The sequence below is a fragment of the Silurus meridionalis genome, chromosome 9, assembly GCF_014805685.1.
Source record: "Silurus meridionalis isolate SWU-2019-XX chromosome 9, ASM1480568v1, whole genome shotgun sequence".
Lineage (NCBI taxonomy): Eukaryota > Metazoa > Chordata > Actinopteri > Siluriformes > Siluridae > Silurus > Silurus meridionalis.
In genome coordinates this window covers 3,501,029-3,518,989 of record NC_060892.1, presented here as the reverse complement: position 1 = coordinate 3,518,989, position 17,961 = coordinate 3,501,029, and the positions used below count along the sequence as shown (strand labels likewise).

The 17,961-nt window shown below is 38.0% G+C and overlaps 2 protein-coding genes across 4 annotated transcripts in view; one reads left to right on the top strand and one right to left on the bottom strand.

Moving 5' to 3' along the window:
* zfr2 (zinc finger RNA binding protein 2) overlaps positions 1 to 8,332 on the bottom strand; it is an 18,237-nt gene extending 9,905 nt beyond the window's left edge. The window contains 10 exon segments of the mRNA XM_046858243.1: positions 719 to 838; positions 1,351 to 1,466; positions 1,579 to 1,709; positions 1,711 to 1,796; positions 1,953 to 2,135; positions 2,405 to 2,802; positions 3,925 to 4,140; positions 4,419 to 4,533; positions 5,538 to 5,772; positions 8,212 to 8,332. Coding sequence (XP_046714199.1) covers positions 719 to 838; positions 1,351 to 1,466; positions 1,579 to 1,709; positions 1,711 to 1,796; positions 1,953 to 2,135; positions 2,405 to 2,802; positions 3,925 to 4,140; positions 4,419 to 4,533; positions 5,538 to 5,772; positions 8,212 to 8,267 — 1,656 coding nt within the window. The 5' untranslated portion in view covers positions 8,268 to 8,332.
* Positions 8,333 to 10,832: 2,500 nt separating this feature from the next.
* On the top strand, positions 10,833 to 17,760 carry atcaya (ATCAY kinesin light chain interacting caytaxin a). Of its 3 annotated transcripts, XM_046856787.1 has the most exons (11): positions 10,834 to 11,060; positions 12,031 to 12,089; positions 12,215 to 12,451; positions 12,547 to 12,711; positions 12,799 to 12,901; positions 13,147 to 13,278; positions 14,155 to 14,241; positions 14,378 to 14,476; positions 15,881 to 15,916; positions 16,022 to 16,081; positions 17,042 to 17,760. In XM_046856787.1, exons 2-11 carry the CDS (start codon positions 12,053 to 12,055, stop codon positions 17,091 to 17,093), a joined length of 1,008 nt encoding a protein of 335 aa, XP_046712743.1. In that variant the 5' UTR covers positions 10,834 to 11,060; positions 12,031 to 12,052; the 3' UTR covers positions 17,094 to 17,760. The 3 variants fall into 3 exon arrangements, with proteins under 3 accessions (XP_046712744.1, XP_046712743.1, XP_046712745.1); XM_046856788.1 differs by lacking the exon at positions 16,022 to 16,081 and having other exon boundaries at positions 10,833 to 11,060; XM_046856789.1 differs by lacking the exons at positions 15,881 to 15,916; positions 16,022 to 16,081; positions 17,042 to 17,760 and having other exon boundaries at positions 14,378 to 14,480.
* The last annotated feature ends 201 nt before the right edge of the window (positions 17,761 to 17,961 follow it).

Genomic DNA, 17,961 nt, shown 5'->3' with positions numbered 1-17,961 from the left:
TTTCTATCTTTTCAGCGTATTATAATTTCACTTTGAAAATAAATCAGCATTAGTTACGTAGATTTTCTGTTTATTTATTTATAAATTTAATTGAGATCACCAATGAGGGGAACCATTGCACCATTTTTTATGATAGTACTTTTTTCTTTCGGGTTCTCCCATTAGGGGTCACCACAGCGGATCATCCGTCTCCATACCCCCATGTCCTCTACATCTGCCTCTTTCAGCCCAACTACCTGCATGTCTACCCACATCACAATTATAAACCTCCTCCTTGGTCTTCGTCTTTTCCTCCTTCCTGGTGGCTCCATCTTTAGCATTCTCCTACTGATATACCCCAGGTCCCCCCCTCTGCACATGTCCAAACCATCTCAATCTCGCCTCCCTCACCTTGTCTCCAAAACATCCAACATGCGATGTCCTTCTAATAAACTCATTTCTAATCCTGTCCATCGTCGTCACTCCCAACGAAAACCTCAACATGTCTTTTACTCAATGCCACTGTCTTTAAACCATACAACATATATTTTTTAAGATAGTCCAGTTTGGTATAATGCAACAATCATAATCATTTCTATTCACCAAACTAGTCAATAAAAAGGTAAAAAAATTATTTGTTCTGTTATACAATGAAACCATGTTATATTTAGGGGAGAGATACTTATTAATATATTCCATAGTAATATCTTTGGTTGAAAATTGAGTGAAAAAAACCCACCTTATACTGAAGCCGGTGTCTCCTGCCCTTTAAGTGCATGTCCTTGGCATTCGGATCATTGAAGCTGCACTCACACAGCTTACAGTGGAAGCTTAACAGCTTGCCGTCATCGTTGCGTATCTGAGATGAAGCGAGCGTGAGTTTCAAACGCCAACAGGTGTAATCCACATACATTTGCAAAGTTTCTTTCTATTTCAACACCCCAAAAAACAAACAGTTCAACCTCAGTCAACTATTAAGACATGGGTTACTTCAGTAATCTTTTATTTTGAACTTTTATTTTTAAATAGATATTAAATTAATTGTTTTATCATCCAAATTGCATCTAACATTAATTCTTCCCATTCCTCCTATCATTAATAAAAAAATGTGAGTAAGTTGTCGTTAAAATGGGCCTATAATCTGCAATGTCAGAGGCCACATGCTGTGAAGTTTATCTTCACTAACCATCATATCTCCAGTGAAAAAATAATTTTAGCCACCAAACAGACTACATTTGAGTTAAGGTAAATGTATATTTAATTGGATTACCTGGAATACATACTAAATATTCCAATACCATGGAACTTAGATCTTCTAAGGTATCTGTAATACAATATCCAAATATTCTAACAAATACAATGAACTTTTACCTCCTCTACATAATCATGGCCAACAGGTCGGACATTTCCTTCGTCGTTAATCTTAAAGTCAGATTTCATCACCGCCTGTTTCATCTCATCGACTCTCACAGGGTCTGGAGAAGAAGCTTTGGTTTCAATCCAAGAAACCACAAGAGAACATTATTAGCAATATTAAAAGCAATGTTAAAACGATTAATGCAGTGAAGAAACAGTCATCCAACCATCTATCACACTTACCAACAGCTATGGTTTTGGGAGGAGGATGCGTCTTCAGCGTCTCGGTTTTAAGAGACTTTAAGACGAGGGGTTTCTGTGGTACTGCAGAGCAAGCAGACGCTGAAGACACTGAAATGGCCGTTTTCCGAGACTGTTGTCTTGAGAACAGGGGCAGAGCTCACAAAAACAGGCTCAGTGGATGGTATAGGCTTGCCAAGTTTTGTGTGCAGCTTCACCACCTAATGGCAATTCCAAATGAAGAATATCAGGGGATGATACTTTAAGCATACTGAATTCATGTAGGTGTGTGTGTGTGTGCCAGAAATCACAATGCAAACTTTAATCGACTCAGCAGATAAAGTGTATTAAAGGGACCTGCACTCAAATTGCAGGACCTTTAGATGCTTGGCTCCGCGGATGTGTGCTTTGTAGGCGTCTGCACCAGTGCAGGAAACATCACAGAGCTCACAGCGTAGTTGCATCTGAAGGTTGTGTGGCCCGTTAGTGGTCTGACTGCTACCTTTCAGCAGTGCCTCCTTCTTTTTGTGCTTCTGACCCTCCAGGTGCTCACGGTAGGTCTATGGGAGAGAAAGAAGAAACTGGATCCCTACACGTTTATTAATATTTAATTTATTGGTCAGTCGATATTTATTTCATGTTAGGTCATATTTAGTTGTTGTTATGCCTTGTACATTAGGGTCATTCTCCAGAATTTCTTGTGGAGAATATGGAGGACAAACAAGAGCATTCAACAGGTATTTTGTTAAGCAGCAATATAAATATTTTCTTCAAACACCATTTACAGTTTTGCAAATTGTATTCCTCTAACATACAGACTCTAACATACCTGTGGACCAGCACAGCTTATCCTGCAGATATCGCAGTAGTGAAGCTGAGGCTGTTTAGAGGGGCTTTTGAGCTTCTGGAATTTATTCTGATGAACTTTGGGTGTTCTGTACGAACCAACAGTAGAACCGATGACCCTTGAACTGTGCCTTGAGCTACTACAGGACAAACTGTTGAGCTGCTTTGCAGGTGCCTGGGCTTGCTGCTGGAGGTGCTGAGTCTGATCGGGAGAACGCAGGAATTGATAAGAAGAACCCTGTGGCTGATGGGAAGGACATTGTGGATACTGGGATGGAACCTGGGGCTGACTTTGGCACTGAGATGCAAGATGTTGGTTAGCCTGATAATATGAAGGAGTGGAGATATAGGTGCAAGGCTCATAAGTGGAGTAGTCATGACCTGCAGATATAGACAGAATTAAAGCAAACATTTAAAACTAATGCTACAGAATGTCATTTCCATATATATATTTATATATTTCAGTCCCTCTTCTGCTGCCAAAACAGTCGAGCATTAACAACATTAACTACAGGAGCTCGTCTGTTGGATCGGACCACACGGACCAGCCTTTGCTCCTAACGTGCATCTGTGAGCCTTGGCCCCTCATGACCCTGTCGTCTGTTCATCACTGTTCCATCCTTGGACCACTTTTGATAGATACTGACCACTGCAGAGCAGGAACAGCCCACAAGAGCTGCAGTTTTGGAGATGCTCTGACCCAGTTGTCAAACTCACTCAAATCCTTATGCTTGCCCATTTGCTTCTAAAACATCAACTTTGAGGACAAAATGTTCACTTGATGCCTAATATATCCACCCACTAACAGGTGCCATCATGAAGAGATAACCCGTGTTATTCACTTCACTACTCAAAATCTTATAATGTCATAATATATTTATATTTAAATGGAGGAAAAGAGGAAGACCAAGGAGGAGGTTTATGGATGTGGTGAGGGAAGACATGCAGGTAGATGGTTTGAAAGAGGGAGATGTAGAGGACAGGGGGGTATGGAGACGGATGATCCGCTGTGGCGCCCCCTAATGGGAGCAGCCGAAAAAGAAGAAGAAGACCAAACATGGTTTACAGTAATGTACTGTGAAGGTAAGCTAGCACTCTGTACTCTCAAAACAAATTTCACTTCTTTTAAAATAGCATAAAAATATATTTAAATCTCGTTCCATTGATACTGAAAGTATACGTTTCAATTGCATCTACTGTATATTGAAGATCAGGAACCTCAATTTCATTTACATTTAAGCCTGCATTATAGATTAGCATCCATAGATAGCATGTAATGCTCTCTCACTGTCACTGTGCTCAAACAACTTCCTAACATTTGCTGTAACCTATTTGTGACAAACGTGTTTTTTTTTTTTCTATTTATCTTATCAGATATAAAATGGAATTTTATGTATGGAGAATTCGTAAAAATATGCGGTCTTCAAGCAGTCATGTTTTGGAACTGTGCACTAGCACATACATACATATATTGTACAAATAAAGAAAACTCCGACTACTTACTGCTGTATGAAGTGGTAGCTGTTGAATTATAGGAGGAACAGGGGGTAAAGGAGGGGATAGAACTGGGCGGTTGCTGTACAATGGTGGATGCAGGGTAAACACTATAGCTGGTGGACACAGAGCTATTAGGAGGCAGGGGATTGAGTGCTGTGGCTTGGCTTTCAGGCGGAGACTGGGTGTACACTGAACTTACAGGCCTGAAATCACTTTTCCCACCTGAGGAAACAACAGCAAACTTTATTAGTTAATAGAACAAATGCTGAAATATAAATAATGAAAAAAGTTTCCTAAACACCGGATTCCTTTCCACCTGCAAATGCATACATATATACGCTCATAATGATGAAGTTCTGTGTGAGACATCCTGTACAACTGTGTGCCTCCAACCTTTTTGGGAAAAAAAACACATACGGCTGGAAGAGTCAGATGTCCAAATACAGTTGTTCCATTTATTTTATACAGATATGCAAAAACCACATTAAAAACTGAGTTACCTGTCTGAAAGTAGGCCTCCAATGGACAGCACTGAGCAGTTGTGCCACTCGTCTGATAGTATTGTTTGTTCTCATAGCTGCTGACTAACGCTGGCCGTCCGTAGCTGCAATTCCCCTGTGTTTTCAGTAGAAGATCCGTTTTTTTTTTTTTTGCACAAATAAAAAATACATTCAGAAAAGAAGTATAACAATGGGTAAGAACAAAGTCCAAAATATATTTTTTCCAGGTTAATGAAGCTAAAAAGCAATGGAGGTCTTACTTAATGATGTTGTTTAGGATACAATGTGACATCTATGGTATCGAATGTATAATAAAATTGTGTATCAACACTAAGCAGGATATTCAAGTGGCAAGCCGGCAGGTTGGTTGGTTAAGTAGTTAAGGCTCTGGGTTACTGATTGGAAGCTCAGTCGTTCAAGCACCTGTATCGCCAGACTGCCTCTCTTGGGGCCCTTGATAAAGGCCCTTAACCCTATGTGCTGGATGGGAGCTGTAACGTGGTTGACCCTGATCCTATCTTTCTAACACCGGTGGGATGTGCAAAGAGATAACAATCCCCTGTGGGATCAAGAAAATATTCTAAAATAAAAATTTCAACAAAAATTAGAAGCAATCTGAAATCTGAAAGCATGTGCTAGTCTTCACCATCCATGTTTGCTAGCTGTTGTGCTCAGGCAGAAGTAACTAGGGCAAGTACAAAATGCCAATGGCCATAAAAAGGATAAGGAATAAACATTATGAAGCACCTTAAGGGTTGTTGAAGGTTTCTACATTGCTGAACTTATGAAGTGGATAAGCTTTTGAGGTGAGATAACATACACGAGATAAATTACAATATATAAACTATTTGGGGCACACACTTGTATAGGATGTCTGTTGCATTCAGTTTTCTCTTCACTTGAACTAGAAGACCCAAACCCGTTCCAGCATGATAATGCACTCTAAATGATGATAAGGCCTCTATGCACAAAGCCATCTCCATGAAGATATGCTTCACATGCGTCGGAGCAGACGATCCTGAGTGGCCTATACACCAAATTCTGTATGTATCTACATGTGTATGGCTTCTGCTGTTTCATATGATGTAAACATAAACTTTTACATAAACATAAACTGACCCCTTCCCCGTAGATCTGATAGGTCTGAGAGTCGCTGCTTGGTTGAGGTGCCGTTTCAGTGCTGAAATTTGGAGCCGCAGGAGTCTGGTACGGTTGGTAGGTTTGAGACACCACTGGCTGGAGATTGTGTGCTGTGGCTGGAGAGAACGAGGCTGTGTGAGTTACTCCATGTGCTGATGGCTGAACACTGTAACTGCCAGGGGTTTGGAGAGAGTAAGCCAGTAGTGGCTGGTTGCTGAAAAAGATCGACAGGAACCATTAATTTCATTGATGATCATGTGTGAAATAAAGCCTGGAAAACAATCTACCTCTAATTAAGTAATAAAAGTTATGGAGGACACCAAATTTAACCAGATGTGTCTAATAGATATTTATCACCATGTGGAATTTTAACCAATGATTGGTGTTAAACATTATCTGGCAGAAGGTTTTCAGACACCTGAACTTCACACCCATATACAGTATGCTTTTCGACAAAATTGCATTTCTGATTTAGTCTCCATTTGCTATTATAACAACCTCCAGTCTGCTTTAAGCCATTAATGTGGTCAGGTGAGGAGTTCTGGTTAAGATAAGATAAACCTAAGATATACCTTTATTCATCCCACAGTGGGGAAATTTCTGTGGGAAGTCAAAAGTTGAAGTCAGAAGTTGAAGTCAGCAGTCCAGTTTAATCCTGTGGGGTTAAGGTCAGGGCTCTTGGCAGGACAATCAAGTCCTTCCATTCCAACCTTAACACACCAAGTCTTTATAGAGTTTGCTTTAAGTCTCGTAATTCCAGTGAAGGGAAATTAAAATACTAGAGCATACAAAGACTATACATTTCTATACAAAACTAGACTTTAAGACTATACAATTCTGTGATTGAAGTTTGTGGCAAGTTTAATGAAGAATCACGAGTGTAATGGTCAGGTGGCCAAAAACCTTTTAAATGACAAAAATATTGGCATTGATATACATAAATCTGTTCAAATATAATATTTTGGCACGTACATAGATAGGTGAGCAAAAATCGATGAAACAGGTAACTGTTTTCAGGTTTAAGGTATGAAATAACTATGTCTTTAATATCCTACCGTACTCTGTGACATTAAAAGGTTGGAAATTGTGGTAGAAAGTGAAAATACAAGTGCAACTACACTTTAGGTGACTGAGAATATCTTGTAATGATCAGATTGCATAGGTAGAAATACTGTAGAAGTGTTGCAGTGCATCAGCATTACGCATTTGAGAGTTTAATGGGCAAAACCACACACATTGGTCTATAGAGTTTTTGGTGATCTGGTCAGATGACTTATGCTTCTCCATATTCTCAAGAAATCGCCAATTGCGTGTATACCAGAGAAGTGCAGAAAGGCCTTGATGCAGTAAATAAATTCTGATTGCAGTTCATTAGAACACAGACTGAAAATACTATCAGCTGTTGGGAGGAATTATAGTTGTAGAGGTGATCGTTTAAGTACTTGTGAAAGAGATACGTTAGTGCTGCTAGTGACCAGAACAGAGAAGAGCTTACCATCTTCCAGGATACAAGGAAGACATATAACAGGACTCTTCTCCATTATGGTGACTAACAGTCAAGACATATGTTTTTCACAAGTACTTACATTTGAAATCTTTTGCCATCTTTTTCCAGTGCTCCAGTGGAAGAGGATGGTGAGAGTGTGGTGCAGAAGAGATAAATGCTCAGATGTAGATTGGTGCAGGTCTTTTTTTTGGCTTTGTAGGTGACTGTCAGTGTTTTATGTCTAATACAGGCAGCTACAAGAAACCAATGATGTGAATGTACGGCATGGTGTATGGCGGTGGCTTGACTTCACTCGTCCCTTTAAGGGAAGTGTAACTGAACATAAAAAAAATGCTTATCTGAATGATTTCCTTCTTCCTATAATGAAAAATTCCTATTTTGATAAATGTGGTCTGTCCCAAGATAACTGTGCCCACCATCCACAGGGTACCAGAGCTCACTGGAAATTACATATGATATTTAGAGTCAGCAGATCTATACCTAGTTGAGATCTTGGAGTGACACCCTTATCCTTCATCATCAAAACTGTCTAGAGACTCTTCAAGAGACTTGATGCCAAGGAGCATTAAAGATGTCGACCCATTGTGACCCAAAACCTTAACAGGTGACCAGATATTTGGACTCATTGGACTCATTATTTGCATAACAAATAATTGAAAAGAATTCACCAACCAATTGGATAGCTAAAGAACAAATAAATAGAAAATTAAGATTAAATAAAATACAGATTTCAAATACATAAAGATGAAGACTACATGAAGAAGAAATGGTTGTATGTCCCTTTAACTGTACCCAAACACCTGTCCATCAAACAAAAAGTCACTAAAAGATTACAACTTTTTGTCCAACAAACAATTTTGTCCAACTTATTTACATTTTCTTAATTTGTATTCAATCCATGGCATCAGAAACCCACAAAACACAAATCACAACATAAAATGAGGTCAACTAGTCGATTTATATCTGTGGCCATGAGAAGGCTAATTCACTCCACCCACATTCAGGGCTAGTTTGCTAGTTAACTTTGCTAACTAGTTTGCGTCTCCTCGCCTGTATAATAACAGCACTTATCAGAGCCCGAATTTAAAAAACTGCGCATTCAAATCCCTGCTCGCTCCAGAACAAAATCCGAACCGTCCGTATTACCTGCACTGCGGTGCACCGGGTCCATGTGCATATCGATAATAATTACTAGCAGCCATTTTGGTTTCTCTGCATTTCCCACCCGCTTTGTGACAAATCCCACCTTGTGTGAGTCAATTGTCTGTTAATTGGATAATGGAGACGTCGCTCATGATGTCACTATGGCAACTTCAAAACTGCTTGCGCTTTGATGCTTTTATTTTGAATTAACATTACATTAAGGTGTTTTTATTAAAAATATAATAATACAAATGTTATAATAAAAATAATAATAATAAAAATAGTTCGTTTGATCATAAAAAATGTCTTGTTAATTTTTTTTATATTTTATTTTATTGTGGGAAATTAATTTTAATAGTGAGAAATCATAGAATGGAAAGAAAGAAAGAAAGAAAGAAAGAAAGGAAGAAAGAAAGAAAGAAAGAAAGAAAGAAAGAAAGAAAGAAAGAAAGGAGAAAGTGTAGAGAGGAGCTATTTATGGCCTATAAGAGTACAGTACAAGTGGACACTTGTAAGACGATAAAATCAATAAATCCCCAAATAGCACTTATAATTGAATGTAATCTATTATTATTATTATTATTATTATTATTATTATTATTATTAGCAACTTGGTGTCATGATGTTTTTTTTTTTACTTTACATTTACTTAATTTAAAAAGCAAACATGAAACATAACATTCATTATATAATTTATTAATGTGTAAGAAATGATTCATGAAGTTATAGAATAGTGTAGAAAAGTCTTATGTATGTCTCAAAAGTGTACACAACATCAAAAAAATCAGTGGGTCACCAAAAAACACATAATTTATTCATTAGTTAATCATAATTAATTCATTCATTCATTCATTAGTTCATTTTAGCAACTTGGTGTCATAGTGTATTTATTGGCTATTAATTTAGTTATGGACATTTATTTTGGCACCCATTTTTAAGAACAGACTATTCTTCTTATTATTCTTATTCTTATTCTTATTCTTATTCTTATTATTCTTATTCTTATTATTCTTATTAGTGCTTTTAATGTCAATATTGACCATTGTTTTATTTTTGGTAGCAGATTTATTCTAGTCATAGTGTATCTATGTTTTTATTTACAGACATACATTTTGGAACCCTTCATCAAGAAAGCCAAACATGAAAATACAGTATTAAATGAATAACAAGATATTGAGAGATATTTGGGAGACTATATGAGCAGAACTGGGAAAGCACCACATAAGGGAATTTGTTGTAGTGGTGCACCATCTAGGCTTTAAAAAGTGGAAGTTTTTACATTACCTCTCTAAATGAGAAGACATCTGTAGTATGAACTTCTGTTTATTTTCTTCCAAGGCACGCTGGAAACCAGGGAGCATAAGGACAAACCATTTTGTCCAAAAGGATGAGCATTGCATATTTAACAAGACAGGAATATAGTTTTGTGAACTTAGTAAACTGCCAGAAGATAACCAGAGAACAGAAGAAACTTGTGTGCATGAGCAACACCTGCAGCTGCACCTGCATTCAGTCCAGGATTTGGTTCCCAGGAAAGAAATGAAAAACACACTGTCCACAAGCATGAGTATATCAGACAGTTCTGCTATGTTATATTGTTAATTATTTGGTGTATTTTGAAAAATACATATTTTATATTTGGATGATTAGTGTTCTGTGCAGAAATCCTTATATTTTCAAATTTAATTTTTATTTTGCAATAATGTGTTAATAAATTAATAATTCATCATTTAATTGAAGTAATAATCAAATGATGAATTGTTAATAAATTAACAATTCATCATTTGATTGAAGCAATAATTTCTCAGAATGTCTCTGTATAGGATTTTACCAGTAAAGCTAAAATAAATTGTAGTAGGTTCTTCAAGAAACCATTTTTTCATAGACAAGTGTATAGATTTATGCTTTTCATTTCATTGTTTGTGAATAAAAATGCATTTCGGTAAGATTTCAGAATTAAGTATATTTTAAAAGCTTATTGACTCTTTTGTTTTAGATCAATGTACAGTTATTACTTCATGCAGGTCAATTCTAGTGAAGGTCCAATGCAGGATACTGAACTTAAAATAACTGTCTGCCTTCATCTTTACACTTTGGAAGGAGACAAATTACTATTGATTGATTCATGATTCAGGTTTTAACATTTCTCAACTTCTAGTGAAAAAAGAAAAACAACACAATTTTATTAAGTAATAGATAACAGGAATTTACTTGTCAGATTGCTGTGGTGTAAGAGGAATATAACATATTGAAATGTTCTTTTGTCAGAAAATGTACATTTTATATATATATATATATATATATATATATATATATATATATATATATATATATATATATATATACTATAAAAATTGAAATAATGTTTAATTCCTTGGTTTGTGAACATGAAATGGTTCATAAAGGTGAAATATAAATATCCAGACATATTAGTGCTGGAATTTCCTACACGTCCTCCTCATTGCATTGCCTTGGCATGTAACATGAGCCTGGGCAGTGAATCTCTAAACAAGGGTCAGCAGTACTGTGATTTCTGTGTGTCATCACATGGCACCTCTGTGTGTGGAGAAGCAGGGAGCAGGTGCAGCTTTCTCCTTAAATGGTAATGAGCCACACCATGTGACGCAGGCTGGAGCCAACAACACAGCATCACCAGGAAAATGGAGGCAGGGCACGCATAGAGAAACACACACAAACACACACGCACAGTTTCAGCATCACTGGGCAGAAATGATGCTCTGAACATACATTTAGGAGCAGTTGAGAAGATGGTATTTTGTCAATTCAGAAAGTAGAGGAGTGGCGATTTGAAGAAGAAAAAATATCAGCAAAATCTTTATTTTAGCACAAAGGTAAGTGATGATGCAGATCTGATCTTCTGTATTTGGCTTCTGTTTATGGCCTGCACTTAAATCAAGCTTAAATCACACACTCATACTCATATCACCATCCATGTGTTCAGGACTACTATTTTATATTATTATTTTATTTGAACTATATAACTGTTTACATGCTGTGTTGCACTTCTACTTGACTTGCTGTTTTGCACAACCTTGTGTGTTTACATTTTGTGTTTATTTTAGTATGTGTCTATTCTTTTATATATTTGCATTTATTTTTTCTTTGCTGCTGTAACAGAGAAATTTCCCCAATGTGGGATGAATAAAGGTATATATTATCTTATCTTATTTACAAGAAATTTTTTTTTTGCACATTGTACTGTATAACACAATGTTTGTCTTCACTAGAGAATTTTAGGAATAATCTGATAATAGAATGACAATTATAAAGTGGACACTTTATCTAGTATGGTGTATGTATATATTATATATAATATTGTGTGTGTGTGTGTGTGTGTGTGTGTGTGTGTGTGTGAGAGAGAGATTGGTATCATACTGGTTTGATAATCAAAGCATCCTGGTCACAGTGCATCTCTTTCTCTATCCTCTATCCCTCTCTATTTCTAATCAGTGTGTGGGAGGTGGGTGCACATGTGTTTGTGTGTGTGTGTGTGTGTGTGTTGGGGGATGTTGACATCCTGTGCAAGTTAAGCAGCACTTTATTAGTGCTAAAACAGCTGCAGGCCGCACACCAGTAAACCCTTCGCAGCATGATGAGATGCTTTTTCCACTCTCGCTTTCAGAGCTGCTCATTATCATATCCGTGTTCCTGCTCCATTCAGCCCATTCAGAGCAAAGATGGAATACTTTGATAAATTATTCATCTATCTCTTCTTTATAACCTCTTCAGTCTACCTAACTGTGACATCGAAGACCGCAGAGATCGTACTATGATGTTTGTGATGTCTGTGTTTCTTGTAAGGTCACTACCAGAGGAGGGAAATATGGATTCTTCTGGGACACATGGTGAAGAGAGAACATGTAAGTGCTCATGCTGTATCTATGCCCGAGCCATCAAAAGTTCAAACATGAAGCACAGGGATTTATTGATGCTTTCATGAATATTTAACCCTCCTATTCTTTTCTCCACATTTTTGTTTTTCCAGCTCCTCCCAACTCACTTCACATCAGTGGAGCCGGCGGAAGTTCGGGTCACCGCAAACGCCGCACCCTTGTAGCCCCAGATATGAACCTGTCCTTGGATCAAAGCGAAGGGTCTCTGCTTTCCGATGATTTCCTGGATACGCCCGATGATCTGGACATTAATGTTGATGACATTGAAACTCCTGACGAGACTGACTCTCTGGAATTCCCAGCCAATGGCAATGACCTGGAATGGGAAGGTGAGTCCTAATTGATGGAATGATTTATGAATGCTGTTTATAGTCATTAATATTTTAATGTTTTTAAAAAAGAAACGATTATTATTTCTTTTTAGATGACACACCAGTGGCCTCGGCCTCTGCAGGGCCTGTAGAAGGGGCTGAAGATGAGGGGGATGTTGGAAACGGTCGCTTGTGGAGGACAGTCATTATTGGCGAGCAGGAGCACCGTATAGATATGCAACTTATTCGGCCATATGTGCGTGTCATCTCTCATGGAGGTTAGCCCTTACGCATGGCTCAGTTCTGTTCTTAAATGCTCATACTGCTATTTTTCCACCATGTCACTACCTTTTTTTTTTTTATAGGTTACTATGGTGAAGGCTTAAATGCCATCATCGTGTTTTCAGCATGCTACTTGCCTGACAGCAGCTGTCCAGATTACCATTATATCATGGAAAACCTCTTTCTGTGAGTAGCCAGCTTTGATATTTCCTACAAATAAATATTTCTATGTGTCTACCATGGGCTAGCAACAGTACTTTCACATTGCACCAGGCCAGTAAAATGTCATCCCATTACTTTTTTACCTTATAATAATTCCTTGAAAAAAATGAATTATATCATAACAGATCTCCATGATTGAGTGTGGATGTGTAGAATAGATTTAACTGTTATTAATGCACTTGAGAATTGCTCCTTACATTTGAATGTAGGTATGTAGTGAGCAGTCTGGAGATGCTGGTGGCTGAGGACTACATGATAATCTATATGAACGGTGGAACGCCACGCAGCAAGATGCCTGGTATCAGCTGGCTGAAAAAGTGCTATCAGATGATTGACAGAAGGTAAAGACAATGGCGATGGCTTGTTCATGCTTCACATGCTGTGGAAAAATTATTTGTATGATCCTTACAGTTACTCCACATGAGTTTTATTCATGTCAGAAATTATTCAGCAAAAAGTTATTCAGTCAAATTAGGAGCAAAACTGGTTCATGCAGCTTTTTTTAAATCCATACAAAGCAGAGTTTTCACTCTTAAAACTATAAGCTTATTCTTTGGTCTGATGGATGGAAGGTCAGATGAACAGACAGACAAATACCGATGGATGGATGGATGGATGGATGGATGGATGGATGGGTGGGTAGGTGGGTAGGTAGGTAGGTAGGTAGGTAGATAGATAGTTGATTGATAGATAGATAGATAGATAGATAGATAGATAGATGGGTCGGTTGGTTGGTTGGATGGATGGATGGATGGATGGATGGATGGATGGATGGATGGATGGATGAACAGGGGGTTGATGGTTGGATGGGTGGGTGGGTCGAATGGCTGGATGGATGGGTGGGTAGGTGGGTAGGTAGGTAGGTAGATAGATAGTTGATTGATAGATAGATAGATAGATAGATAGATAGATAGATAGATAGATAGATAGATAGATAGATAGATGGGTGGATGGGTGGATGTATGTATGGATTGGTTGGTTGGTTGGATGGATGGATGGATGGGTGGATAGGTGGGTTGATGGACGGATTGATTGGTTGGTTGGATGGTCTTTTAGTCTTTTTAATTTTTTTTAACATGTATATTAGCCAGCAATATGATAATCAGTTATGTGGTCAAAATAATAATGCTGAATTTTTTTATTATGCAATACTTGTTTGACACCACTATAATCTTACTGAGATCGTGTTCAAAGCATTTTAATATTTTTTTATACAGACTAAGGAAGAACCTCAAGTCCTTGATCATTGCACATCCATCCTGGTTCATACGCACAGTCCTGGCAATCTCCAGACCCTTCATCAGGTAAAATCTGTCATCATGGTGAGATCTTTATTCATAACTGCCTTCAGTAAAAATGCAGTCAGAGCAGAAACATCTCTTTTAAACCAAAAATATAAACTTCAATGATGCTAAGTGTTTAGTTTATGTCTTTGTGCAGTGTGAAGTTCATGAACAAAATCCGCTACGTGCACAGCTTAGAGGAACTGGAACAGATTGTCCCTATGGAGCACATCCACATCCCTGAGTGTGTTATACAGTAAGTTTTCTCACACAATGACGATTATCTTCTGAGCTAGCATGGTTAGTATAAAAAAAGTAACCGCCACCCTAAAACACATGGAATATGTTTGGTATGCAATATTATTGATTGTTGGTACTCTATTTTCTTAGTGGTTGTTTGTTGCTCTGATAGCACAGGGATTGTCAAGTAGTGCCAACGTTGCTGGACTCAGTGTAGCAGACGGCAGTGCAGCTAATTGGTGCATTTGCGCTGAGTAATGGTAAAAACACAACTCGGCTGATTCGTGAGCTGCGAAATGCTTAGCGTGATGGCGTACACCAGCAGTGTTGGCTTGAATGTTAACATTTTTGAAGCTGATCTGGTAAAGCAGAGTGTACACATGAGGAGGTGAAAGAGCTGGACTGACTAAAGGACTTAATTCCTTTATGTAGGGAAGAAGCAAGAGTTAACAGTTCATTTTAAGCAATTCATGTGGTAATCACCTTCAAAAAGATCCCTTTTGCACAGCAATACAGAGCTCCCAGCTTTCCTGCCACTTCCGGAATATGTCCTGGAAGTCTTTTATTTCGAAGCATTTCAATCATCTTTCTGTGATTTGCTCTGGATCCCCGGAAAAGGTATCAAAACGGTGACCTATGTCCTGGATCTTCATCTGCAGAAGCCAAATCTGGCGAGTAGTGTGTGTGTGTAGAAGCGAGATCGTGTTTCCTGTGAGAAATTCGCGTGCGAGGAGAGCTTGGTGACAATGTATGCATGTGGTTAGAATAGCAGATGTGGTAGCACATGTGGTTAGAATAGCACCAGTTCCACAGCACTTACTTATAAAGGTTACTGCTCCCTGTGACTGTGCGTGCAGCCTTGTGCTGCCATCTGTTGGCGTGTTACAAAACTAGTCTTAAAGCTTTTTGATACTTTTTGCTTTTTGGTGATATTAAGTCAACTTGAGTCCCACATGCCATTGAAAATATTTTGTTAATTAATATTAGTAAAGAATTAAAGTTTAATATTCAATGGTACTAATACCATAAGATTGCGGTTGCAGGGAGAAGAGGTGGAGAAGGTGGAGGAGTTCAGGTACCTGGGGTCAACTGTGCAAAGTAATGGAGAGCGTGTAAGAGAAGTGAAGAAAAGATTGCAGGCAAGATTGCTGGGTGGAGAAGAGTGATAGCAGGAGTGATTTGTGATAGAAGGGTATTTACAAGAGTGAAAGGGAAAGGACTGTGGTGAGACCTGCGATGTTGTATGGTCTAGAGACAGTGGCATTGACTAAAAGACATAAGGTGGAGCTGGAGGTGAGGTAAATACTGTAGGTAGAACAATGCTGAGGATGGAGCTGCCAGGAAGGAGGAGAAAAGAAAGGCCAAGGACGAGGTTTATGGATGTGGTGGATGTGATTTTCTTTCTGTTTCTATGTCGCAGGTATGATGAAGAACGAATCAAAGCACGAAAAGAACGGTAATCATCCTGACCTAGATTGAACTGAGGTTTATTTGGTGGTGGGTTTGAATTACACAGAATGCTACAAACACATTTACCCATAATGGCTGTATATACATTTAGGATAGAAGAAGAGGGAGAGCATCAGCCGCAAGAAAAACCAGAGTCAGCCAGTACAGATGGGTATGCAGTTTATTACAACCACTGGTTCTTAATATATTTTATTATATTTTACTACACTGTTACAGACTAAGGCCTTGAAAAGATATTAAACATGTGTATTGCCCCAAACACTGAAATCAATGTTTTGAAGGTTTATTAAAAGCCTTATCTCGGGTCCTTTTATGCTCAAGTAGTAATAACCAGTTAAGCTATGGCTGTAAGACCCAAGTAGTAGGCAGAGTATCTAATCTAATAACACAGAATAAAATCTGATTATGTTTATGTGGAAATCCAGGTAATTTAATAGAGCTTGCAAACCTTTTCCCTTCAACTGTCTAGAAATGGCTAGAATTGGCTCTCTGACTCTAAATCTCTAAATCCCAAACCTCACAATCACAGATACACTATATAGACAAATGTTTGTGGACACCTGACTATAAGATTGGTACGTGCTTTTTAAACATCTAGTTCTACATTTAGTCCTTATTTCCTGTTATAATAACCTCCACTCTTCTGGGAAGATGTTCTGCCAGATTTTAAAGTGTGCTTATAGAGATTTGTGCTCATTGAGCCAAAAGTAAAGTCAGTTACTGATGTAGGTGAGGTGAGAAGGCCAGGGGGGCAGTGAGTGTTCCAATTCATCCCAAATCTGTTCAGTAGAGTTGAGGTTAGAGCTCTATAGCTGACTCTAAAGATCTTCCACTCCAACCTATGGAAACTATTTATTCATGGATCTGGCTTAAGTTTGGGTCTCCTAGTTTAAGTGAAATAACAGTTTGGGGAAGAACCAAATATAGCTGAAAAAGTCATGTTTTAACACTTTTAGCCTAATAGTATAAGTGCATTTGTCAGAAATATAGTGCAGGATCTTGACTAGCAGTGTATTTATTACCACAGTATTAAAAGCATGGTCTCAAATCACCATATCTGTTGACTAAGAAAAGAAATCAAACAACTAACTAATTCTTCTGTCTTTCTCAGACCGTTAGCAACAACCACAACCACAACCAGACTAGAAGAACCAGTCCTGTGAGAAAGATGTCTGGACGGCCTTCATAAAAGTCATTCTTATCTGCTGATCTAGTTTCCTCTTTTACTGTCTTATGGTCTGTAATCCCACAAATCACATACTGGTCCCAGGTCAGCATACAAGGATCTTTTTTTTTATTAGAGGGGTCTAAAGATTCCACCACCAGATGGCGCTCCATCCAGTTAAATATTGCTGTATCCAGTAGCAGGATGTGTATAACCTTGATGTACGTCTATTCACAATCGCAGCTTGCTAATTAATAAAAGAACATGATGTCCACTTTCTGGCCAGTGCCATTTCAAAGAACATGCTATCACCTGCCTATACGAATCATAGGTGTGTTTGCTCAGGAGAGATTCTTTAAAGCGATGTGCATGCAAAGTTTACCTTCCCCATCTGTGTGTACACATGCCCTGCTTGAATTTGATATTCCACTGCTGCTTATTTGGCTATTTCTTGTAAAAAAATTATCTATATGTTTTGAATGCTTTCTTTTGCAACAACAGTATTGTGGTCAGTTAATGACTTTTTTTTTTTTAGGTTCAGCAGAATTACAAATCAATACTTGCAGGAGAGCATGTCTGGTCAGAGATTTTGTTTAGTGGTAATTTTATGTTGCCATAAGTTCTGAATGTCAAAATGTCCGAATTAAACAGCACTATATGAACAACACTGGCTCATTTCATGCATTTCTGCTATGAAACAATGAAATGTTTTGTTTTTTCCTGCCTTCATTTGTAAATTGTTTTTAAGACGAATGTATTTAAAGATGAAACCATTGGAGAGGCCTTAGTGGGTTCAGGTTCATTCTGGCCATGCAAACTTCCTATGGATCCTGTCTGACCTGTGAATCCAGTTTACTGATTTACTA

Excerpts from the sequence above, each read along its gene's own strand:
- atcaya (XM_046856787.1), top strand. The coding sequence starts at position 12,053 with ATGGATTCTTCTGGGACACATGGTGAAGAGAGAACAT. Across the intron at positions 12,090-12,214 it reads ACATGGTGAAGAGAGAACAT|CTCCTCCCAACTCACTTCAC; the intron begins GTAAGTGCTCAT and ends TTGTTTTTCCAG. Across the intron at positions 12,712-12,798 it reads GCGTGTCATCTCTCATGGAG|GTTACTATGGTGAAGGCTTA; the intron begins GTTAGCCCTTAC and ends TTTTTTTTATAG.